The following is a 25182-nucleotide window of genomic DNA, read 5'->3' on the forward strand; positions in this document are numbered from 1 at the left end:
TTTTTTAATTTAATTTTATTTTATTTGTGAACATACTGTACAGAGGGGTTACAATTACATGGGCAGGATAATGCATACATTTCTTACCAAGCATTGCAGCTCCTCCTTTGGTTTACCCTTCACATCCCTTCCCAGCCTACTGCTAAATCTTTTAAGAGGAAATCAAGTTCTATCGTGCAAAAATACAAATAAAAGTTACCTGCTGTTGCTTGAAGTCAGATCTTTTTTTGATGAGATTATAAACACTCACAAATTTCATATATAGCACATAGGCCTTTTCCTCATCACGATCTAATCTGCATTCTTCTGCAGCTTTGAAGATCTTCAGAGCACTGTGCACATAGCTTAAAATTGGAAAAAAAAACTTTAAAATACTTGACATCTGAGAAAAAGATACAAGTTATATATAAAGTTTACAGACAATAAAAGTAAATTTCATGATTTAGGTTGCCCAGCCTTTAGTCCAGGAAGTCAGCCAGACACTCGTTCCTCACAAAGAGCTCTCTTAAAAAAATGCTTTTGTGCAGGCCACCGGTGGCTCACGCCTGTAATCCTAGCTACTTAGGAGGCTGAGATCTGAGGATCTTGGTTCAAAGCCAGCCCAGGCAGGAAAGACCGTGAGACTCTTATCTCCAATAAACCACTAGAAAACTGGAAGAGGTGCTATGGCTCAAGTGGTAGAGTACTTGCCTTGAGCTGAAGAGCTGAGGGACAGCTCCCACGCCCAGAGTTCAAGCCCCATGACAGACAAAAAAACCCAAAAAACAAAAAAAAACATGAGTCATGAGTTTCTTATCTCCAGTTAATCAAAAAGCCAGAAATAAAACTGTGGTTCAAGTAGTAGTGGGAAAGCCTAAAGGACGATATCCGGTCCCTGAGTTGAAGCCCTAAAACTGGCACCAAGAAAAAAAAAAGTATCCATTCTTCCTTCTAATCAAAGGAAGGCTATGCTAGAATCCTAAGTTACTTTCATGTTCAGTACAAAAAATAAACATAACCTTCCCTTTCTTTTATACTGTTTTAATAATTTGTGGCTAATGATTTTTAAATGTGTGATCTACTATGCATACTGTCTAGAGAACACATAATTTGCATATTAGCAGAACATCCATGAATTCTGCCAAGACAAAGATAGGTAGGTACTTCTCTAAGAAAGTATTACTTTCTTCAAGTGATTGTATTTTTTCTTTCCCAGCTGTGGGGCCTGGGAACTGTCCTACGCAATTTTGCTCAAGGCTAGTATTCAACCACTTTGGGCCACAACTCCACTTCTAGTTTTCTGGTGGTTAACTGGAGATAGGAGTCTCATAGCCAGACACCAGTGGCTCATGCCTGTAATCCTAGGTACTGTTGAGGCTGAGATCTGAGCATCATTGTTCAAAGCCAGCCCGGGCAAGAAAGTCCATGAGATTCTCATCTGAAATTAACCATCAGAAAAACAGAAGTGGTGCTGTGGCTCAAGTGGTAGGGTGATTGCCTTGACCTGAAGAGCTGAGGAACAGTGCCCAGGCCCATAACCAACAACAACAAAAAGTCTCACAGAGGGCTGGGAAGGTAGCTCAGTGGTAGAGCGCTTGCCTTGCATGCATGAGGCCCTGGGTTCGATTCCTCAACACCACATACACAGAAAAAGCTGGAAGTGGCACTGTGGCTCAAGTGGTAGAGCACTAGCCTTGAGCTGAAGAGCTGAGGGACAGCACCCAGGCCCAAAGTACAGACCCCACGACCGGCAAAAAAAAAAAAAAAAAAAAGATCTCACAGACTTTCCTGCCTGGGCCGGCTTGGAATTATGATCCTCAGGTCTTAACCTCCTGAGTAGATTAGAGGCATGAGCCACCAGTGCCAGGTGATGGTACTGATTTTCAAATCAACTTTAACAATTCATCTAATGTAAATAATAAATGAACTTAAATGACTATATGACTTATCAAATCAGCCAAGGATACATACTTCTTTGTGCTTATTTTCTCTGGTTTAACTTCAGTTTTCTTGTTGAGGTCTTTCAGGGATGAGCTGAGGTAGAGTTCTTTAGGAACTGAAGCCACGGCAGGCATGATGACCAGCTCTTACTTTCTACCTTCACAAGAGATGGTGTATTTCATGAAAAGTAGTTTTCCTGAAATGACAAGTAAGTCCATTAATTTTCTCATTACCAGAAAATAAGTCCACATGTTTTAGTGGAAACATTACTAAGTATATAGAGACAAAGACTAACACCATCATTGAGCAGAATGGCTGAGTACTATACAGTTTTGTAATTTCATCTTCTATCTGGACCATCAGTGGTGGTAGTAATCTAATGACAGGATATTGTTCAAAAAGTCAAGCAGAACTCATTTTGAGGATTCATCACTAATACAGTTCTTAACTAGGAAAAGTTGTTACTGATTTGAACTTCATGAAATGAAAATCTAGAACATGTACCTGAATACTTTTTTTTTTTTTGGGTCCGGTCGTGGGGCCTGAACTCTGGGCCTGGGCGCTGTCCCTCAGCTCTTCAGCTCAAGACTAGCGCTCTACCACTTGAGCCACAGCGCCACTTCTAGCTTTTTCCTTTTTTATGTGGTGCTGAGGAATCGAACCCAGGGCCTCAGGCATGCAAGGCATGCAAGGCAAGTGCTCTACCACTGAGCCACCTTCCCAGCCCTACTATTTTTTTTTAATGATTACCTTTGAATTTAGGATATATTAGAGGCAAACAGTAAACAAACTACATTTGGTGCCCAGGCAACTTACAATAGGAAATTTGCTATTTCAATTTTAATACAGATATTCTGCTATAGAGTGAGGTAGTGTGTGCGTCTACGGCCATACCACCCTGAACGCGCCCAATCTCGTCTGATCTCGGAAGCTAAGCAGGGTCAGGCCTGGTTAGTACTTGGATGGGAGAGAGGTAGTGTGCTTCCAGCAACTCAAAGATCAGATATAGTGTTTCTTTATAGTTTAAAAAATATGAAAGGGAATGTTTGTAAGCAACAGTAAAACAACACAGTATGACAGCAATCTCTGGAGTTACAAATAACAGAAGTACTCTAAGGATGATTCAGTATTGCTAGAGAGATATTGGCATTATGCAAGTAATTGAGTTCTGGAGGGAGAACGTTATTGATAGATGAGGAACTGTGTAAGAGAGGAGTCAAAAAAGTAAAGTATGGGCTGGGAATGTAGCTTAGTGGTAGAGTGCTTGCTTAGCATGCATCAAGCCCTGGATTTGATTCCTCAGTACCACATAAACGGAAAAAGCCGAAGTGGCGCTGTGGTTCAAGTGGTAGAGTACTAGCCTTGAGCAAAAGAAGCTCATGGATCCAGACCCTGAGTTCAAGTTCTAGGACTAGCCAAAAAAAGAAAAAAAAAGTAAAGTACATCTTTAGGAATCAGTCACTAGAGGATGAACAAGAATGTTATTATTATGTATCATTTTTTTCAGTAAGCCTAAAAAAAGTTTCAGCCAGACAATAAAAGAGAAAGGCCACACTAAAGTGTCTCCTTTGTTATTTAAAGTTAATAGGGAGCCACAGCAGGGTTCTGAAGAAGGGAGTTATGGGATCCAAAATTGGTGGCTAGAGATGGGAAAAACACCAGTTATCTACTGTAAGGATCCTAGGGAAAGACAAAGGTCAGAAGTAGGGCAGGCCAGAGGCGATGGAGGAGTAGATAGAAGAAACTCTGCAAAGATAGAATGACAGGACTGGACAGATGCTTACAGAAACAGGGAGGAAAAATACTGCCATAACATTATGCCATCAAAGGTATTAGCCAGGGCTTCCAGAACAAAGATCATACATATTTCAGACAGAGTCTTGCTATATAGTCTAGGGTACCCTTGAATTTATAATCCTGCCTCAGCTTCCTGAGTGCTGCCTATATAAGTATGTTTGGCTGATTTTTTGCTAGCATTAAAAATACATGCAGGGGGCTGGGAAGGTGGCTCAGTGGTAGAGCACTTGCCTTGTTCGATTCCTCAGCACCACATAAGCAAAAAGAAAAAAGCCGGAAGTGGCACTGTGGCTCAAGTGGTAGAGCACTAGCCTTGAGCTGAAGAGCTGAGGGACAGCGTCCAGGCCCAGAGTTCAGGCCCCACGACCGGACCCCCCCCCAAAAAAAATAAATAAAAATAAATAAAAGAAAATAAAAATAAAAAAAAATACACGCAGGGCTGGGATGCAACTCAGTGGCAAAGCGCTTGCCTAGCAAGTACAACCTCCTGGGTTCGATCCCCAATACCAAAAAAGAAAAGACAAAAAAAATACAGTTAAAAAAAATAAAAATACATGCAGCAGATGGCTCAGTGGTAGAGTGCTTGACTTGCATGCATGAGGCCCTGGGTTCGATTCCTCAGCACCACATAATCAGAAAAAGCCTGAAGTGGTGCTGTGGCTCAAGTAGTAGAGAGCTAGCCTTGAGCTGAAAAGCTGAGGGACAGTGCCCAGGCCCAGAGATCAGGCCCACTACTCCCCTTCCTTCCCCCAAAGCAGCATTTAACTATTATTTTTATTTATTTATTTTTGTTTTGTTTTGGCCAGTCTTGGAGCTTGAACTCAGGGCCTCGGCCCTTTCCCTGAGCTTCTATTGCTCAAGGCTAGCAGCCTACCACTAAGACACATTCTTAGTCCTATTATTTTTAATAGCAAAATCATACATTTTCCCAGAGATCAGAGGATTACGGTAGTCTTTTTTCCCCCAATTAAGTGAAAAAGTAAAAAATATACATCTAACCTTCAGGGATCTCAAAGGAATGGATACGTAATAATGAATCAAAAATGTAAAATGTAGTTCTTATTAGAGATGAGGGGGAGACAGGTACATGCCTCTAATTTCAGAACCTGGGAGGGGGAGTAAGGAAAATCAAGACCCAGTCAGTGAAGGTGAGGAGGGCCTTAAATGATTCTCACTGGCCAATCTGAAAAGCACTGCTCTGGGGAGCTACGGAAAACAGGACTTGTAGTCTTGTCATAGTTTAATTACCAATAACACGTTCAAACTGTCTAAAGAAAAAGGCAACAATTACTATACTATATATTATTACTATGACTATGGCCACTGGGAAGTCACTGGAAAGTTCAGTATAGCTGGAAAATTTTTTTTCCAGACTGGAATGTACTCCATTCGTGTTCTAGCCTTCCTTCTATAAGGGGCCAACTTAGGTTTCATCTCTCTGTGAAATAATCAACTGAACCAAAGGAGCCCACTGATATGTCCACAGTCTTTCCATAATCCTTAGTAGACATTTAATAGAAATTATAAACTGTGGGGCTGGAAAGGTGGCTCAGTGGTAGAGTGCTTGCCTTGCATGCATGAGCCCTGGGTTTGATTCCTCAGCACCACATAAGCAGAAAAAGCTGGACGTGGCACTGTGGCTCAAGTGGTAGAGCGCTAGCCTTGAGCTGAAGAGCTGAGGGACAGCATCCAGACCCAGAGTTCAGGCCCCATGACTAACAACAACAACAAAAAAATTAAACTGTACTATGAAAGGGTTAGAAGCAATGGGTAACAATGTTGTCAGACACGTTGTATTCATATACTGTTTTGTAGAATGGGAACTTCTTTGTACAACTACTTAGAGATATAATAATAATAAATGTAGGGGCTGGGAAGATGGCTCAGTGGTAGAGTCCTTGCCTTGCATGCATGAGGCCCTGGGTTCGATTCCTCAGCACCACATAAGCAAAAAGAAAAAAGCAAAGCGGGAGTGGTGCTGTGGCTCAAGTGGTAGAGCGCTAGCCTTGAGCTGAAGAGCTGAGGGACAGTGCCCAGGCCCAGAAGTCAGGCCCCACGATTGGACCCCCCAAAAAAAATGTAAAAAAAAATTAAACTGTACTATGAAAGGAGACACATCACATTACGAAGAAATTTCAAGGTTCAAAACCAGCCATAACAGACAAGTCTGTGAGATTCTCATCACCAAATAACCAAGCAAAAAGCTAGAACTTGGGAGAACAGCCGAAGGGGTGACATTGACCAAGATGTATTAAAACTGACTTGTTTAATTGAAAACCCTTTGTACAGCTACTCAAATTTTAAAAAACAAATGGGAAGTGGGGCTGTGGCTCAAGTAGTAAGAGTGGCAGCCTTAAGCAAAAAAGCCAAGTGAGAGACAGAGACCCCGAGTTCAAGCTCCAGTGCACATGAATAAAGCCAATACAATGAGCTGATATTTGATTCAGTAGGGAATACAAAAGCCTGTTTTTGATGGGAACAATATTATTTCAGTGTAGTAAAATTGTGGCTATTCATGCTAGGTTTGAAAGATCAGTGAGATGTAGTAATGCATGTCTGAAATGCCAGCACCGGAGACTGAGGCAGAAAGACCATTAGTTTCAGGCCAACTAGGGCCACATAGCTACACAGCTGAGACACTGCTGAAAGGGAGATGACAGCGTTGTGGCTGAGGTGGGGGGAGGGGAGACAGCAGAGGGAGCAATTATACCATGGAAAAGAACTAGAATCTCACTGCACAAAGAACCAAAGAGGACAGGAACATGCTTTGATAGCACACTGACTGAGACCAGGATGTCTCCTTTACCCTACAATCAACCCTCCCCACCACCACGGGTATAGGTGTGTGTGCACGCGCTCATGTGCGTGCGCATGTGCTCATACATGAGCTCACCTTAGTGATGCTCTGAAGAAATTAATACTGTAGCTTAAAAACAGATCAGTTTGTCATAGCACTTCTCAGATGGGCATGTCCCATTTTGGACTAGACAGGGTGCTGCTGTAGAAGGCTGCCCCACACAGCGGCGGATGTGAGCAGCATCCTGGTCTCTGCTCATTATCTGTCAGCAGAACTCAACCTTCTCCAGTTTTGACAACCAAATGTCCCTGGATGTTGCTAAATGTCCCCCCTGGGGGCAAAATTACTTCTAAATTACAGCCACTGATTTGTAAGAAAGTAGTTAATTCAATCTTGAACATGTTAAGTATATGATAAAAATAACTAAAGAAAGATATCTTGATAAGAGATGTAAATATGTAATTACAAAGCAGACATTAAATGTCTAGACAGACCAGACATTAAATCTATGTCTCAATTACGAAGGCATCAATGTTAATTTTTATAATCCCTATTGTTTGAGAGAGAATGAAGTACAGATACCGAAATACTACTAGGATTTAGTTTAGATAATTCTATGGGGTTTTTTTTTTTTTTTTGGTAGGTCATGGGGCTTGAACTCTGGGCCTGGGCACTGTCCCTGAACTCTTCAGCTCGAGGCTAGCACTCTACCACTCGAGCCACAGTAACACTTCCCGTTTTCTGCTGGTTTATTGGAGATAAGAGTCTCACAGACTTTCCTGCCTGGGCTGGCTTTGAACTGTGATCCTCAGCTCTCAGCCTCCTGAGTAACTAGGATTACAGGCATGAGCATCATTGCTCAGTGATAGTTCTATTTCCTTTGTTCTTGTGTAGCATGTGTGTGTGTGTGTGTATAAAATTTTATTGTCAAGGTGATGTATAGAGGGGTATGTAGCATATTTTAAAACTTACCTAACATTTATTAAAATACAGGGAACTCAGAAAAGGAAACAGGAGTTATGGTTATGGTAAAGGAATATAAGGAGAGTGCAGTATCACAGAAACTAAGGAAAGAGAATTCCAGAGAACTTTATTTCCCCTTGTGCTACCCCTGAACTCTTACCTTCAAGGATACTGTTTTACCATTTGAGCCACAGCTCAGGTCTTACAGACTTTCCTGTCTGGGCTGGATTTGATCTGTTTCTTGAGGAGCTAGGTTATAGGTGTGAGCCACCAGCACTCGACTTCCCAAGAACTTTTACAAAGATAATAGAATGCTAGGAAAAAGAGGAAGTGGAATAGCAATCCCTATTTTTGAAGAAAAACTGGTAAATATTTAGAATATTTGTTGTACAGGAGATGAAGTATTAAAAGGCACATGGGATATTAAAAAAAAATCTCACTTCCCAATGAAATTTCTACCTCTTAAAATGAAAGGGAAGTGATAATACAATTGATGCCCAGATGCTGCTGCTTACCAAGTAAATGAGAGACCTGGAGGATGGCCCATACAGAGTCATGAACATAGACAAGAGCTATGAAAATGCTTTGGTAAAAACAATATAACAATTTGCTTCCCACTGAGATCAGCATCACAAGTCAATCCCTAAGCTATCAAAATTATGAGAAATCAGAGTGTGTGTGTGTGTGTGTGTGTGTGTGTATGAGAGAGAGAGGAAGAGAGAGAGAGAGAGAGAATGTACTGGGGTTTGAATCTGGGGTCTACCACTTCAACTATGCCTCCAGTTTCAGCTTTTTGCTGGTTAGTTGGAGATAAGAGTCTCTTAGATTGATCTGAAGCTGGATCTGAACTGTGATCCTCAGATCTGACTCCTTGAGAAGCTAGGATTATGTGTGAGCCACTGAAGCACAGCAATATTTTTTCTTTTTCTTTCTTTTTTTTCGTTTCTGGTCGGTCATGGGGCTTGAACTCTGGTCTTGAGTGCTGTCCCTCAGCTCTTCAGCTCAAGGCGAGCATTCTACCACTTGAGCTACAGCACAACTTCTGGTTTTCTGGTGGTTTATTGGAGATAAGAGTCTCAAGGTTTTTCCTGCCCAGGCTGGCTTTTGAATCCCGATCCTTAGATCTCAGCCTCCTGAGTAGCTAGGATTACAGGCATAAGCCACCAACACCCGGCTTTAAACTATTTTTTAAAGTGTGCAACTGAAAGAGTTCAAAGCCATTTTGGCAGGAAAATCCACAAGCTTCAACTCCAATAAACACTTCCCAAAAAAGTGGAAGTGGAGCTGTGGTTCAAGTGGTATGGTAAAACCATGAGCAAAAAGCTCAGGGACCCACTAGGCACTTAGTTCAGACCCCAGGACTGACACAAAAAAGTTTGAGCTGGCTGTCAGTGGCTCATGTCTGTAATTCTAGCTACTCAGGTGGCTGAGATCTGAGGATCTCAGTTTGAAGCCAGCCTGGGCAGCAAAGTACGTAAGTCTCATCTCCAGTCCAATTAACGACCAAAAATGCCGAAGTGAAGCTGTTGCTCAAGAGGCAGAGTGTTATCCTTGAGCAAAAAAGCTCAGGGAAGGGGCTGGGAAGGTGGCTCAGTGGTAGAGCACTTGCCTTGCATGCATGAGGCCCTGGGTTCGATTCCTCAGCACCACATAAGCAAAAAGAAAAAAGCTGGAAGTGGTTCTGTGGCTCAAGTAGTAGAGCGCTAGCCTTGAGCTGAAGAGCTGAGCGACAGCACCCAGGCCCATAGTTCAGGCCCCACGACCAGACCCAAAAAGAAAAAAAAAAAAAGCTCAGAGACTACATCCATGTTCTGTATTCAAGACCCAGAATGGACATGGACATACACACACACACAGCAATATCTTTATATGATACCTCCAAATGTTTTCTTCCTTTTCTTGTGACATTGGCACATCTTTAAAACTAAGTAGTAAGAGCAGTGCACCAACCCAGGCAATAAAGCATGACTCTTTTTGAGAAAAAAAATGTTAACAGAAATTTTAGGGCTAGGAAGGTGGCTCAGTGGTAGAGTGCTTGCCTTGCATGCATGAGGCCATGGGTTCAATTCCTCAGCACCATAGAAACAGGAAAAAAAAAGCCGGAAGTGGTTCTGTGGCTCAAGTGGTAGAGTGCTAGCCTTGAGCTGAAATACAGCACCTAGGCCTAGAGTTCAAGCCACACAACCACCAAAAAAAAAAGAAAGAAAAAGAAAAAAAGTTACTGTTTCCAGTTACCTGTTGCTGCAGAATACATCACTCACTCAAAAACAGTGGCTTAGCCGGGTGCCGGTAGCTCACGCCTGTAATCCTAGCTACTCAGGAGGCTGAGATCTGAGGATCTCGGTTCAAAGCCAGCCTGGGCAGGAAAGATCTTGAGACTCTTATCTCCAATAAACCACTAGAAAACCAGAAGTGGCACTGTGGCTCAAGTGGTAGAGCGCTTGCCTTGAGCTGAAGAGCTGAGGGACAGCGCCCAGGCCCAGAGTTCAAGCCCCACGACCGACCAAAATAAACAAAACGAAACAAAAAAAACAGTGGCTTAAAATTATTTTTATACCTCTATATTTTCTCTGCGCTGTCTAGAGTTAGCAAGACGGAGCTCACGGAGGGTTTCATGCATCTGTACTGAGATAAGTAGCTGGGGTTGGAGTTATCTGAAGCTCAGCTGGGCTGGACTCCCAGGTGTCTACCCTACATGTAAGGCAGTTGATAATGGCTGCAAGTTTTACTAGGAAGACAACTGGAGTGCTTCTTTCTTTGTAAGGCTGAGGCCCAAGTATACATGTTGAAAGAGAGAATAGAAACTACTATCCTCTTCAAACTTAGGCCTAAAAATTGGCAGAACCTAACTTCCATAGTTCTCTATTCTATATTAGAGCAAAAGTGCTCTCCCTACGTCACCTAATAGACTTCCATTGTGTTGGGGAAGGGAGGCACCCAGGACCTTGTAACCCAGTAGGCTCTATCTGTATCATTGAGCTGTACCCCCAGCTTGATCCCTCCTTTCTGAAGCAAAATAAAATTATTTTACCAACCTGGGTGCTGTCCCTGAGCTTTTTTTTTTTTTCTCCTTGCTCAAGGTTTGCTAGCACTCTACCACTTGAGCCATAGCTCTACTTCTGGCTTTTTGGTGGTTAATTGGAGATAAGAGTCTTATAGGGACTTTTCTGCCATGGCTGGCTTTGAACCATGATCCTTAGATCTCAGCCTCCTGAGTAGCTAGGATTACAGGCGTGAGCCACTGGCTCCTGGTACTATTGCAATATTATGCCTTATTTATTAGATATAATAATTAGATCTAATTAAAGAAAGAGCCCGGCACTGGTGGCTCACGCCTGTAATTCTAGCTACTCATGAGACTGAGATCTAAGGATCATGGTTCACCCGGCAGCAAGTCCAAGAGACTCTTTGTCTCCAATAAACCACCAGAAAACTGGAAGTGGCTCTGTGGCTCCAGTGGAAGAGCACTCACCTTGAGCTGAGGAACTGAGGGACAGGGCCCAGGCCCAGAGTTCAAGCCCCACGAAAAAAAAAAAAAAAAAGCATCAGTACAACCCACATCACCTTACTTAATGTAGAGTTGCAACAACTATTTAAAAATCAACATAAATGACATTCAACAATCTGAAAAAACAGAATGGGTTGAAATGCAAAATCCGCTTACAAAGCAAAGCCGCAGAGCAAGACCACATACTTAATAACACTTGGCTTTTTGTGTGTGTGCTGGTTGTGGGGCTTGAAGTCAGGTCTTGGACACTGTCCCTGAGTTTTTTTGCTCAAAGCTAATGCTCTACCACTTGAGCCACAGCTCCACTTCTAGTTTTTTTTTTTTTTTCTTTTGGTGGTAATTGGAGATAAAGAGTGCCATAGACTTTCCTGCCTCGGCTAGCTTTGAACCGCTACCCTCAGATCTCAGCAGCTAGAATTACAGCGGTGAGCCACTGGTGCCTGGCTTCAAATGGTATTTTAATGCAGCCAAAATGAGTAACACACACCTTTTAGGTAGGCATACCTTTTTGACCGGAAACCCTTAGAAGCTCTTAACAAATACTAAATTCCTTGGGCTCTACACCACCTTTGTGAGTCAGGTGAATGTGTCGTGACTGACTTGTTCAAGGTCACAGGATAAACCAGAGGCAAGAAATAAACCCAAGAGGCAGAGGCACGAACGCACATTCCTGAAATTAAAGGTCCTGATGGTTACAGAGCAGGTGAAATGGAACTTGTCTGTGCCATACATAAATTCCAGGACGGAAGGCGAGTTGTTATTTTAAGGAAAGCAAAACTTCTAGTTAAGTTGTAACTCATCCATTTATTAAACTCAAACTTGTACTTCACTAGAAGCTTCCTGAGGGGGGGGGGCGGAGGCGGGACGGGGGGAGGGGTTCAGAGGAGGAAGTGGAACCACTCCGAGGGGGTTCTAAAAGGCCTTGGGGGACCCGTGGATGGGACAGGATAGCCGGAAACAGAAGCAAGAGGGAGGAGGAGGAGGAGGTCAAAGTCGGGTCTGAGTGTCCCAAAGGTTAAAACAAAACACACAAAAAAGGAGGGATGGTGGTCAAGGCCACTCACACCATCCAAGGTCGGCAGACCGCACCGGCCTTTCGAGGCCGCGGGGAAGCGCCGGGCCCGGGCCCCGCGTCCAGGTCTAGGGGGCGGAGGAGGAGGGGACGGGTCCCTCCCCTCGGCGCGGACAGGGCCGGTCCCCGGGTGCCGCCGCCGCCGCCGCCGGGCCCGGCTCCGAGGCCGGATTCTCACTCACCGTGGCGCCGGACGCGCTTCACGGACGCCGGCTTCTCCGCCCGAGGCCCATCTCCCGACAACCTGGGCTGGAGGGGGAGAAGGTTGAGCCTTCGCGAACGCGACGGAAGCCAGCCCAGCTCATCCCCTCTTCCCGACGTGCACTGCGCGGCCGCGCGCGCCGTGTCACGTCTGGAGACGTCACGCCGGACGGGACGGGGCGGGGCTCTCGCGTGCGTCCCCCCCGTGGCCACGCCCCCTCGCGCAGCTTCCGGGAGGCCGAGGAGGCGGCGGCGGCGGTGGCGGTGGCGGTGGAGCCCGGCGAGTCCGGGGCGGTGATCCGGGTGGGCTGGGAGGCGAGGTTGTCCGCCGGTCCCTTCCTCCTCCCGTCACCCCTTAGGTTCTGCATTTTCCAGAACTGGGCTGGGCCTTTCCCGTTGCCACTGCGCGTCTTGGCCAGTGTCGGTTTTCTTTCCATGCTTGACGTGTGGTTGTCCTCAGATTGAAATTAAAAAGAGCACGTAAAAGCCTAGCGAGGGGCGCCGGTGGCTCACGCCTGCCGTCCCCGCAGCTTACTCTGGAGGCTGAGTTCTGAGGATCGGGGTTCGAGGCCAGCCCGGGCAGGAGAGCCCAGGAGACTCTGGTCTCCAGTTCACCACCAGAAAGCCAGCCGTGAGTTGCCTGCACACTCGCAGTAATCGTTCTGGAAAATGCTTCCCCCTTCCCCCCCACCCCCCAGCCTGTGTAACCCGGGCTGGCCTCAAACTTATCCTCCTGCTTGGGCTTCTTGGGTGTAGGGATTACAGGTGTGTGCCACCTATGGGATTTCAGAGATTCCCTGTCGTCGATTCATCTTAGACAGGGTTACAACATTATAAGCGGGCTTTGGAAGGTTACAAACAACTTCGCATCATTCATTCTGTGTGTGTGTGTGTGTGTGATGGGCCTGAGGCTTGAACTCAGGGCTTGGGTTACAAACAACTTCACATCATTCATTGTGTGTGTGTGTGTGTGTGTGTGATGGGCCTGAGGCTTGAACTCAGGGCTTGGGTTACAAACAACTTGTCATCATTCAGTGTGTGTGTGTGTGTATGTTGGGCCTGAGGCTTGAACTCAGGGCTCGCGCACTGTCCCTGAGGTTTTCTGTGCAAGGCTAATTGCTCTACCACTTGAGCCACCGCATTTTTTTTTTCTTGGTGCTTAATTGCTGGTGAGTCTCAGGGACTTTTAATATCCTGGCACCTAAAAGCAATCCTGTATGATCAGTGCTTCTTCCTCTTTTTATTTTTTTTGCCTTTAAGTCATTGCACAAAGGGGTTTCAGTTCAACAAATCAGTTTATAAATATTATGCATCTTGGTCAGTGTCATCTTTTGCACTGGTACCTTCAAGTTATGTGGTTCCATATTCACATATGTACATTGAACACAATTGTTTTTGCTTACCCTTTCTCTCCATTCTTCTGCTGCCCCTCCCTTTGACCGCCCCCCCCCTTTTTTTTTGCCTGTCATGAGGTCTGGGCCTGGGCACTGTCCCTCAGCTCTTCACCTCAAGGCTAGCGCTCTGCCATTTGAGCCACAGAGCCTTTTCCGGCTTTTTCTGCTTAGGTAGTGCTGAGGAATTGAACCCAGGGCCTCATGCATGCAAGGCAAGCACTCTACCACTGAGCCACCTTCCCAGCCCCTGTGGCCCTTCTTAAAGGCTTACGAGGAACTATCTTTCCCTACAGAAGCCAAAGTCATTGACCAATTTTAAGAGGAAATAAAACTTCAAACTAAGAAGAGGAAACAACTAAGAGTATGCACAGCTGAGAACCCACGCTCACTTCTCTCCCCCCCCCTTTTTTTCCTTTCCTACTTCTCCAAGTTGTTTAATAAGTACATTTTGAGGTCTATAGGTGGAACAGCAAATCAGGTGACAGTAACGTGGCACAGAGGCCTGTTTTTGAATCCTGGTTCTGCCAGTTCACATGGTCTGGTTGATCATTCTATCACTCCTTGTTTTGAGGAGGTTGCTACAGTTGTTAGTGCTGTCATCCCTGGTCAGGATAAGCAAACAAGTGGTCTTAGTCTGTTCTGAGGAGGCTCCATTGTTCTTAGGGAACATTTTGGTCCCTTGTCATAAAGATGTTACTGATCAATCTTGTACTCAAAATCTGAAGTGATTGCAAAACAACTAAAAAAAAAAAAGCCAAAAGACATACCAAATGGATAGGGATGCCTGCCTTTTTTTGTACTTTTACGGGCTCAGGGAAGGAGTCTGCTTTTGTTTTCAGAAACAGCTTTTCAGCACCTGTTAGAAGCAACTTGGGGAGATGAGGGAGGAGGCTGGGGTAGTTGTCAGATTTATGAGTCAGAAGAGGATCAGATGCTGAGGCAGAGGGAGTGTATAGCATGTTAGGGAGAAGGGAAAATATGATGGTGCTGGCTTGTAGCTTGAGTTGATGGTGGGTGGTAGAACCATTCATTAGCATAGAGACGATCAGGATAGAGAATATCAGGTTGGTGAGAACAGGACTCAGTAGTGGACATATTGAATATGAAGTTTCTGTAGATCTTCAAGAGTTGAGTCTAGAGAAATTTCATATATGGGTCTAAGGCTGAGAGAGAAGATTTCTCGGGGCTGGGAAGGTGGCTCAGTGGTAGAGTGCTTGCCTTGCATGCCTGAGGCCCTGGGTTCGATTCCTCAGCACCACATAAGCAGAAACAAAACCAGAAGTGGCACTGTGGTTCAAATGGTAGAGTGCTAGCCTTGAGCTGAAGAGCTGAGGGGCAGCTCCCAGGCCCAGAGTTCAGGCCCCACAACTGGACCCAAAAAAAAAAGATTTCTCTAGACTGCTGTTCATAAAAACAAGGTCAAAAGGGGGCATTCTCAATTCAAGTCAAAATAGATGCCCCAAACCAGGCATAGGTGGCTCAGGGCTCTAATCCTAGCTACTCAGAAGGTTGAGATCTGAGAATCACGGTTCAAAGCTAGCCTAAGCAGGGAAGTCCAGGAGACTTTTGAGCCAAAAAAAACTAAGGAAAAGCTCATGGCTCATGCCTATAATCCTAGCTACTCAGAAGGCTGAGATCTGAGAATCCCAGTTCAAAGCCAGCCAGGGCAGGAAAGTCCATGAGACTTATCTCCAATAAACCATTAGAAAACCAGAAGTGGCATTGTGGCTTAAGTGGTTAAGCACTCGGAGCTGGGAAGGTGGCTCAGTGGTAGAGCGCTTGCCTTGCATGCATGAGGCCCTGGGTTCGATTCCTCAGCACCACATAACAAAAAGAAAAAAAAGCCGGAAGTGGCGCTGTGGCTCAAGTGGTAGAGCACTAGCCTTGAGCTGAAGAGCTGAGGGACAGCACCCAGGCCCAGAGTTCAGGCCCTACGACCGGACCCCCCCCAAAAAAAAAAGGTGGTAGAGCACTCAACTTGAGCTGAAGAGCTCAGGGACAGCACCCAGGTCCAGAATTCAAGCCCCATGACTGACAAAAAAACAAAAACAAAACTAAGGAAAAGCCTCCAGGCCCTAAGTTCAATCCGCAGTACTGGCACAAACGCACAAACAACAAAAAAGGCAACTACAGTTAGTGATCACAATTCATATTTGATTTAAAGGTAACTTTTTCTCATGGCTATTGAATACAGCACAAGGGACAATTAGCTTTCAAAGATGAGATTTCAGGCCAATATTTCAGAAAGAGACTTTTACCTTTCCATGACTATTAAATCAACACTTTATTGAGTTAGGAATATTTTACTTACTTGAAGAAAAGAACAGAGGAAAGCAGATTTTTTTGCCTATTTCTGAAACACTTTACTGGAGATTAAAACTATCAGCCAAAAACAACTTTTGCAAATTGAGAAACTCCCACAGGGCTGGGTTTTAAGTGGGTACTTGAAGTAAATATAGGGTTTCTTGGAATCTGAGAGGTCTCCATTAATCTTGCTTAAACACTGGGTTTAAAGGGGAAAAAACTATATTTTCTGCATAGCGATGAAAATCTTTTAGAGACTTTTCAGGCCTTGGAGTAAGTCTTTTTAGAGCAGCTCCAGCTATAGAATATAGACTACACAAATGAATATAGACTATAAAATATTGTGTCTGTCAGGGTGTCAAAGATTTGCCTGGCACTGGTGGTTCATGCCTGTAACCCTAGCTACCCAGAAGGCTGGGATTTTAGAATCAAATACTTATCACATCTTTCTTTTAGCCTGGCTTTTCCATTCCCCCTGTCATTTTCGGTATGATCTCCAATTTACCTCTTACCTAGCTGTCCTGACTGCCCTCTTTGATTCTGATGGATCCTAACCCAAGAAATCCTATACAGAACTAACCTTATATATATACAGAACTAACCTTAAAGTTCTAACTTCATTCTGTCTCACTTTGAAAATCTCTATAGTTCTTCCCCATATTTAGACCCCAGCAAACAGAAGCTAATTTTCTAATTCTTTGTACCCATCCATAGTCCAGTAAGAACTCCTTTGCTTCATGTTTTCATCTAGTTTTCCAATTTTTGTCATGCAGGCCCCTTATTCCCACCTTCTCAATTCTGAATGTTTAAATCCTTCCAGATTTTGAAGGTAAAAGGTTGACCCTTATTATCTTTCTCCAACTCCAGCATCTAGTAAACTTTGTATTTTAAGACCAAGCTCAGTAGCAGTCTTTCTTATACTAGGTCTGTCACGCTACTTCCAAATCATTTTGAACATACCAGTATACAACAACTTCTCCCAATAGTATTTTGTTACTGTCTTCCCTTATTAAACGCTTAGCTTGTGCTCGCTTCGGCAGCACATATACTGAACGCTTAGCTTCTCAAAAGCAAGTATGAAAATTTTTCATCTTTGTGACTCTGGCATCTAATGAACTCCTTGTAAGAAGATATCTCTAATACATGTCTATTAACTGAGTGTGTGTATTGTGTGTGTGTGTGACGTGGCTTGAACTCTGGGTCTGGGTGCTGTCCCTCAGCTCAAGGAGAACACTCATCACTTGAGCTACAGCACTACTAGAAGTTTTCTGGTGGTTAATTGGAGATAAGAGTCTGACTTTCGGGGCTGGGAAGGTGGCTCAGTGGTAGAGCGCTTGCCTTGCATGCCTAAGGCCCTGGGTTCCTTTCCTTAGCACCACATAAACAAAAAAAAAAGCCGGAAGTGGTGCTGTGGCTCAAGTGGTAGAGCGCTAGCCTTGAGCTGAAGAGCTGAGGGACAGCGCCCAGGCCCAGAATTCAGGCCCCACGACCGGACCCAAAAAAAAAAAGAAAAGGAAAAAAAAAAAGAGTCTGACTCTCCTGCCCAGGTTGTCTTAGAACCTTGATCCTCAGATCTCAGCCTCCTGAGTAGTTAGGATTACAGGCATGAGCCACTGGAGTCCCGCTCATTTTCTATCTTAACGAATTTTTTCTTGTAATATCATTTCCTCCATATGTCACGCCATATTACCTTCTACCATGTTATTTATATAAATATCTTATTTACTAATAGATAACGTATCAGTCCACACTCCATTGCTATAACAAATTATCTGGGTTAATTTATAAAGAAGAGGTGAGCCGGGTACTTGTGGCTCACACCTGGAATCTAAGCTACTCAGATGAGATCTGAGGATCATGGTTCAAAACCAGCTCAGGCAGTAAAGTCTGTGAGACTCTATCTCCAATTAATCACCAGAAAACTGGAAGTGGAGCTGTGACTGAAAGTGGTAGAGTACTAGCCTTGAGCAAAAGAGACAGCATCCAGATTCTGAGTTCAAGCTCTCCACTCCCACCCCCAAAAAAGAGGTGTCCACTTATCTCAGTTTTGAAGTCCAAAAGTACAAGTCCAGGCATCCCCGTATTTGGCCTTTGGTGAGATGTTTATGATACAGCATGGCAGAGAAATGAGAAAGAAAACAGATGAATGCAGCAGGGACAGAGTATGAAGGTAACCTTGGCTTATAACAATTCATCTCGGGAACTAAGGAAGGTCCTCCATGAACTACACTGAAGAAGTGCTACCTGTGACTTAAATGCCTTCATTGGGGGCTCAACCTCTTAAAGGTTCCAGTATCTCTCAACATTGCCACCCTGGGTACACAGCTTGTAGCACATGGATTTTTGGAGACTGCCTTGCCATCTGAGGGCCCAGTGGAGGAGAGGGCCCATAAGTAGCTCTGTACTTCATTGGCACACTTAAGATTTGGCCTTTGGGTGGAATGTATGACCACACCTTAAGATACAATGTTCCAAACTAACATTCTACAGACAAGCCAGGGCAAGCTATAGGAGTCTAGCATGACTGTCTTCAGCAACTGGCAGTTCAGGTTTTTATAAATAAGGCCAGTATATCTGCTTAGGGAAGCTGTCTTTTTTTTATTTTAATCCTATCATTCTATCCACATCACATCTAAAAGCCAGGCTCAGGCTTGTAATCCTAGCTACTCAGAAGGCTGAGATTTTAGGATCGTGGTTTGAAGCCAGACTGGACAGGTAAGTTTGAGCCTGTTATCTCCAAGTAGTCACCAAAAAGTGGGAAGTGCAGCTGTGGCTCAAGTGGTAGAGCACAACTTTTGAGCAAAAGAAGCTCAGGGACAGCATCCAAACAGAGTTCTGTTTCCAGAACAGGCACGCGTGCACACACACAATCGAATATCTATGCAATCATGTTCAATGCCAGTGAATGAGTTTTCATATACATTAATATACCTCTTACTTCAATGCTAGAGATGGGCAGAAATCCCATATTCCAAACAATTCTCAGGCTGCAAATTACAGGGACAGTAAACAAAGAATTTCCCAATACTCACACACCACACTTAAAGAGATGAGAGTGTTTCAAAACTATGCAGGAGTTACACACAACAAGCTGATTACAGTTAAGCTTAAGGATAGGATATATTGCCAGTTAAAATAATTCTTTTTTGGATGGATCTATGTCAATTTGTGGAAAAGCAGAAACACATAATCATACCTGGCTTGGGCTACCAGACCAAAATACTATAAACTGAGTGGATCAAATAAAAGATTTATTTCTCACCATTTTGCAGGCTGGGAAATTCAAGATCAGTTTGGTTCCTGGTTGAAGGCTCTCTTGCTAGCTTACAGATGATCACCTTCTCGTAGAATCCGGTCGTGGGGCCTGAACTCTGGGCCTGGGCACTGTCCCTCAGCTCTTCAGCTCAAGGCTAGCCCTCTACCACTTGAGCCACAGTGCCACTTCTGGTTTTCTAGTGGTTTATTGGAGATAAGAGTCTCAAGATCTTTCCTGCCCAGGCTGGCTTTGAACCGAGATCCTCAGATCTCAGCCTCCTGAGTAGCTAGGATTACAGGCGTGAGCTACCGGCACCCGGCTAAGCCACTGTTTTTGAGTGAGTGATGTATTCTGCAGCAACAGGTAACTGGAAACAGTAACTTTTTTTCTTTTTCTTTCTTTTTTTTTTGGTGGTTGTGTGGCTTGAACTCTAGGCCTAGGTGCTGTATTTCAGCTCAAGGCTAGCACTCTACCACTTGAGCCACAGAACCACTTCCGGCTTTTTTTTTCCTGTTTCTATGGTGCTGAGGAATTGAACCCATGGCCTCATGCATGCAAGGCAAGCACTCTACCACTGAGCCACCTTCCTAGCCCTAAAATTTCTGTTAACATTTTTTTTCTCAAAAAGAGTCATGCTTTATTGCCTGGGTTGGTGCACTGCTCTTACTACTTAGTTTTAAAGATGTGCCAATGTCACAAGAAAAGGAAGAAAACATTTGGAGGTATCATATAAAGATATTGCTGTGTGTGTGTGTATGTCCATGTCCATTCTGGGTCTTGAATACAGAACATGGATGTAGTCTCTGAGCTTTTTTTTTTTTTCTTTTTGGGTCCAGTCGTGGGGCCTGAACTCTGGGCCTGGGCGCTGTCCCTCAGCTCTTCAGCTCAAGGCTAGCGCTCTACCACTTGAGCCACTGCGCCACTTCCGGCTTTTTTTTCCTGCTTATGTGGTGCTGAGGAATCGAACCTAGGGCCTCAAGCATGGAAGGCAAGCGCTCTACCACTGAGCCACCTTCCCAGCCATTAAGTATTTTCTAAAGTAAAAGATTCCCATCACTGGGTGACTAGGAGTGGGGAGGGCCATTTGGATGGTTATAACATCACTTGAGGATCATACAAAATTACAAGCATGTGTGTCTGTTCATCATGTACAAGTGATTTTCCCCCCATTTTATTTAGCTCTAAAGCAGAGTTTCAAAAATTATGTGGTCAAAGATGGCTATATAAAATTACGATACAAAAGAAAAACAAAACACGTTCAATGCAAGCTCCAAACTTTTATTAGATTTAGACAATAAAATGAGTCTGCTAGACTTGTTTCTAAATTTTCACCCTTATTTTCTGTAAATGCTTTGTACAGAGCAGTAACAAAGACTCCATAGACCAGACTTCTGGTGATACTACTCTAGAATACTGACAAAAACCAAGTCTTTGAATTTTTTGAGATGAATCAAAAACATCTTTAAGGGTCACTCGTGGTCTGAAGTCACCACATGGCCACCTAGTGGCCTCTTTCTAGTTTTAAACATGAGAAAAAAGCCATTGTCCACCTGTCTCCAGGGTAAAATTCCAGTCCTTTATCTTGGAATCCAAGATCTCCTGGCCTAATTCCAAACAAGTTTGTTCTTTATTTTTGCAGTGTTGGGTCAACCCAGCGCCTCGTTTGTGCGCAGCAACTGATCTACCCAGCTTTTCCAAACAACTTTTAAAGTCTTTCTATTATTCTGTTAAACTAGACTTTACTGTCTAATGTGTCTAAGTATCAACTAACTCCAATTGATCATTTAGGAACTCATGCCATTGCAAAATTAGGTGCAGTTTGTTTTCTATTTTTATTTTTTGTCGGTTGTGGGGCTTGAACTCTGGGCCTGGGCACTGTCCCTGCGCTCTTCAGTTCAAGGCAAGCGCTCTACCTTTTGAGTCACAATGCCACTTCTAGTTTTCCAGTAGTGTATTGGAGATCAGAATCTCACGGATTTTTCTGCCTGGGCTGGCTTTGAACCGTGATCCTCGGATCTCAGCCTCTTGAGTAGCTAGGGTTACAGGCGTGAGCCACCAGTGCCTGGCTTCTATTTCTATTGAACAGTGCTGGCTTAAAAAATTAATGTGTGAGCCTAGGTACCACTATTGATTCCTCTTTCCCTCACTCTTCATGTATGTTCAAGTCTAATCACAGAATATATAGCCATCTGCTTTATCTCTATCTCTGTATCTTTGTCCTGGCTGATTCATTCCTTAAAACTCTTAGGTGGCTGGATCTTATCAAAGCTGCACCTCCCAGCTCCCACCTCCATCCCTTCCAAAACAAACTCAATCTTCAGGCCTCAACTTCTTCCCAGTCAAGTCTCAGCTCCTCAGAGAACATCTTAGAAAGGCCATTTCTAACCAAAATAGCAGAATTTTGTCTGCTCTCAAATGCTTTAATCCACCACTCCTTTATTTTGTGAACTGTTCTGTGCAGAACAGGGCCAGCGTATACAGCTGCTCTTCCAACAGCCTGAACAGATGAAAACCTAACTGCTGACTAGACATGTCTGTCTTACCTCACAGCAATATAGGACCAAGACCAAGACCTTCATCCTCCCTAGTTTCTGATCTCAGTGAAGACATCAGCACCATCCTCCCAGCTGCTCTACTGACCCTAGTCAACTTTGACATCTCCCTCTCAGTCATTCTCCCAGCCTGTCAACCCTGTCTCTAAGTTCTCCATAACCACTTTGGTCACTTTCTTCATTGCTCTGTACCATTACCTCAGTTCTGGTCACCATTTCCTCACCGAAGACTTATCTCCAGAAGTGTCTGCCTTGCAGCTCTGTGTAACAGACACCTGTAAGAAATGCAAATTACATTGTATAAAGCTTCTGCTTTAAAAATCCCTCAATGGTGAGCTCACGCCTGTAATCCTAGCTACTCAGGAGGCTGAGATCTGAGGATCGAGGTTCAAAGCCAGCCTGGGCAGGAAAAGTCCACAAGACTCTTATCTCCAATTAACCACCAGAAAACCAGAATTGGCACTGTGACCTCAAGTGGTAGCATGCTCTCTTTGAGCTGAAGAGCTGAGGGACAGCACCCAGGCCCAGAGTTCAAGCCCCACAACTAACTAAAAAAAAAAAAAAATCCCCCAATGGTTTTTCCCCTTCGGTCTCAAAAGCTGAATTCTTCTCTTTCTCTCTCTCTCTTTTTTTTTGTGTGTGCTGGTCTTGGGGTTTGAACTCAGGGCTAGCACAAGCAGGAAATTCTGTGAGACTCATCACTACTCAAAAGCCAGAAATGGAGCTCTGGCTCAATTGGTAGATCACCACTGAGCCACCTTCCCAGCCCGATCACTAGACTTGAGTACAAAAGCTCAGGGACAGAACCAAGGCCCTGAGCTTAAGCCTCAGGACAGACACACATACATACAGCTCAGGAAAAGCACCTTAACCGAGTTCAAGCCTCATGGGTGTACATGTGTGGCCATGCGCACATACAACTTCTACTTATTAAAGTTCCACAATTTTTTTAATCATCTAAAGCAATGAAATATTATTATATAATGCTTTAATAAGTTGCTACTTGCTTATACTGCTAATTATAAGGAATAAGAAGTGAGTAATCAATATAGGCTCAAGGCTTTATTGGGTATTGGAGCTGCTGGGCTGCTCTAAGTGGGAACGGAGGCAGCAGTGGTCAACAAGTGCAGGCAAGATTTAAGCAAAATTTTAGGGGTGGTCTTGGGTCCTATGTGGACTGTGGGAATTAGAAGGGTTATGTTCTGCGATCTTTAAGGAGAGTGATGCAACTGGAGCGGGGATTTGTGTGTCACACTGGGGAAATGGTACAGTATCGGGGAAATGGACACTTGGCAGATTTTTAAAAGGGACTCAGGACGAGGACTTTTCGAGATCAGTAAGCTGACTCTAAACACTTGGATTCATGTTTTTTTATGTATAGGTTTTAAAAAATAAGAGGCAGAGGGTCAGCGAAATATCCTCTAGCTGCTTCCTGCTGGTCGGGGATGTCGGGATTTAATGCAGAGGTGTCCTGAAGGCTGTCCTTTTTTAGGACCTGGTATCCTGCCATGTGGTCTGGTGACCTTTTGGTTGGTGAAGGCTTTTATATGTTCTTGTAAGAAATTGCTGAAAATTTCCTAATAGGGGATCCCACAAATGGTAGGATCCACAGGAGAGACCCCCCCACATGGAGCTGAACAGGGACTGTGACTAATTGATCACTAAGTTCGTGGCCTCCCTCCCTCACCAGGCCGGACTTGTTATGGTAAAAGCAGCATTCTTCCCCTAGGGCCAGACAAGACTGCCTTTTCCCACAAGGAAGTGTCACCCTTGTCTGTTTTGGAGAGCCATAGGTGCTAGAGAATCCAACTGGTCTTGTTATGTCTGTGAATTGTTGGGTGATTTCTTTTTTTTTTTTTGGTCAGTCGTGGGGCTTGAACTCTGGGCTTGGGCACTGTCCCTGTGCTCTTCAGCTCAAGGAGAGCGCTCTACCGCTTGAGCCACAGCACCACTTCTGGTTTTCTACTGGTTTATTGGTGATAAGAGTCTCACGGACTCTCCTGCCTGGGTTGGCTTTGAACTGTGATCTTCAGATCTCAGCCTCCTGAGTAGGTAGGATTACAGGCATGAGCCACGGGGTCCAGCTTGTTGGGTGATTTCTCGTAGTCTCAAAGCTCAGTAGAGAAGGTCTTGTAATAAGAGATGTAGCCAGTCTCAAGGGTTAATTTGGTTAAAGTCTCTTTTAGGGTCCTATTCATCTTCTCTACCCGACCTGAACTTTGAGGGTGATAGGCACAATGTAATTTCCAATTGATTCTCAATGACTTACCTAGTAATTGAGTTACCTGGGAGATGAAAGAGGGGCCAATGTCTGAACCTATGGCCATCAGGAGTCCAAACCTGGGAATTATCTCGTCCAGCACTTCTTTGCTACTGTTTGTGCTGTTCCCGTTTGGTTGGGAAAGCTTCTGTCCATCCTAAAAAGTGTCTACAAAAACTAGCAGATACTCATATCTGTACTTGCCTGTTTTTTTTGTTTGTTTTTGGGTCTGGTCGTGGGGCCTGAACTCTGAGTTGGGCGCTGTCCCTCAGCTCTTCAGCTCAAGGCTAGTGCTCTACCACTTTGAGCCACAGGGCCACTTCTGGCTTGTTCTGCTTATGTGGTGCTGAGGAATCGAATCTCAGGCCTCGTACATGCAAGGCAAGCACTCTACCATGGAACCACCTTCCCAGCCCCGTGAATCTCTTTTCTAGTTTATCAGGAGCTGCCTGTCCCACAAATGCCACATTAATCGCCTTCCTATTTTCTTCAGCCTCCCAATCTACGGGAGTATAGGTGCAGTAAGCCTCAAGAAGTCTTTCTAGAAAGGCTGTTGGGGATTCATCTACTGCCGGTTTAACTTCTCCTACCTTAGATAAATTGATTGGACATTTTCCAGCCAACCAAAGACCCCCCAAGAGAGTCTGGCAATAAACCTTCAGTTGCTCTCTAGCTGCTGTAGAGTTCGGGTCCCAGTCAGGATTCCATGAGGGGAGGGCTTCTTCTGTATCAAGGGGGTCCTCCCATGGCTTGCCGTTGGGTCCTGGTACCAGCTTCTTAGCTTCCTGGAGAATCTGGCCTTTCTCTTCAGTGGTGAAGAGAATGTCTAGGAGTTGCTGGACATAGGCCCAAGTGGGTCTATGGGTCAGAAAAATTTTCTAACAAAAAGGTTCGCTCCTGAGGTCTTTTTGAAAAGGGAGGGTTCTGCTGTTTCCATTTGAACAGATCACTAACAGAGAAGGGAACACGAATCTCATAGGGGTGAAGCTCCCCTGCCCCAGGGGGTTCCACCTGCTGAAGTAGGGGTACAGCAGGAGGAGCAGGGGCCTCTTTGCTGTGGAAAGCCGAGGGGCGGATCTGTCTCCTGTCTCTTCCCCCAGCCTCTCCATCCAAAGAGCCAGAACCAGTATGAGATGGGCTCAGGGAGCCTTGATCTGG

At 44.5% G+C, this 25182-nt stretch overlaps 1 protein-coding gene across 1 annotated transcript in view; it reads right to left on the minus strand.

The window, feature by feature from the left end:
* Usp8 (ubiquitin specific peptidase 8) overlaps positions 1-12370 on the minus strand; it is a 54429-nt gene extending 42059 nt beyond the window's left edge. Inside the window, exons 1-3 of the mRNA XM_013009959.1 lie at positions 12240-12370; positions 1951-2116; positions 200-344 (exon numbers count right to left, since the gene is read on the minus strand). Of these exons, the coding sequence (XP_012865413.1) occupies positions 200-344; positions 1951-2054 (249 nt within the window). The 5' untranslated portion in view covers positions 2055-2116; positions 12240-12370. The remainder of the gene's footprint in view (positions 1-199; positions 345-1950; positions 2117-12239) is intronic.
* Positions 12371-25182: the final 12812 nt, after the last annotated feature.

The sequence above is a fragment of the Dipodomys ordii genome, unplaced genomic scaffold, assembly GCF_000151885.1.
Source record: "Dipodomys ordii isolate 6190 unplaced genomic scaffold, Dord_2.0 Scaffold11, whole genome shotgun sequence".
In the NCBI taxonomy this organism is placed as follows: Eukaryota; Metazoa; Chordata; class Mammalia; order Rodentia; family Heteromyidae; genus Dipodomys; species Dipodomys ordii.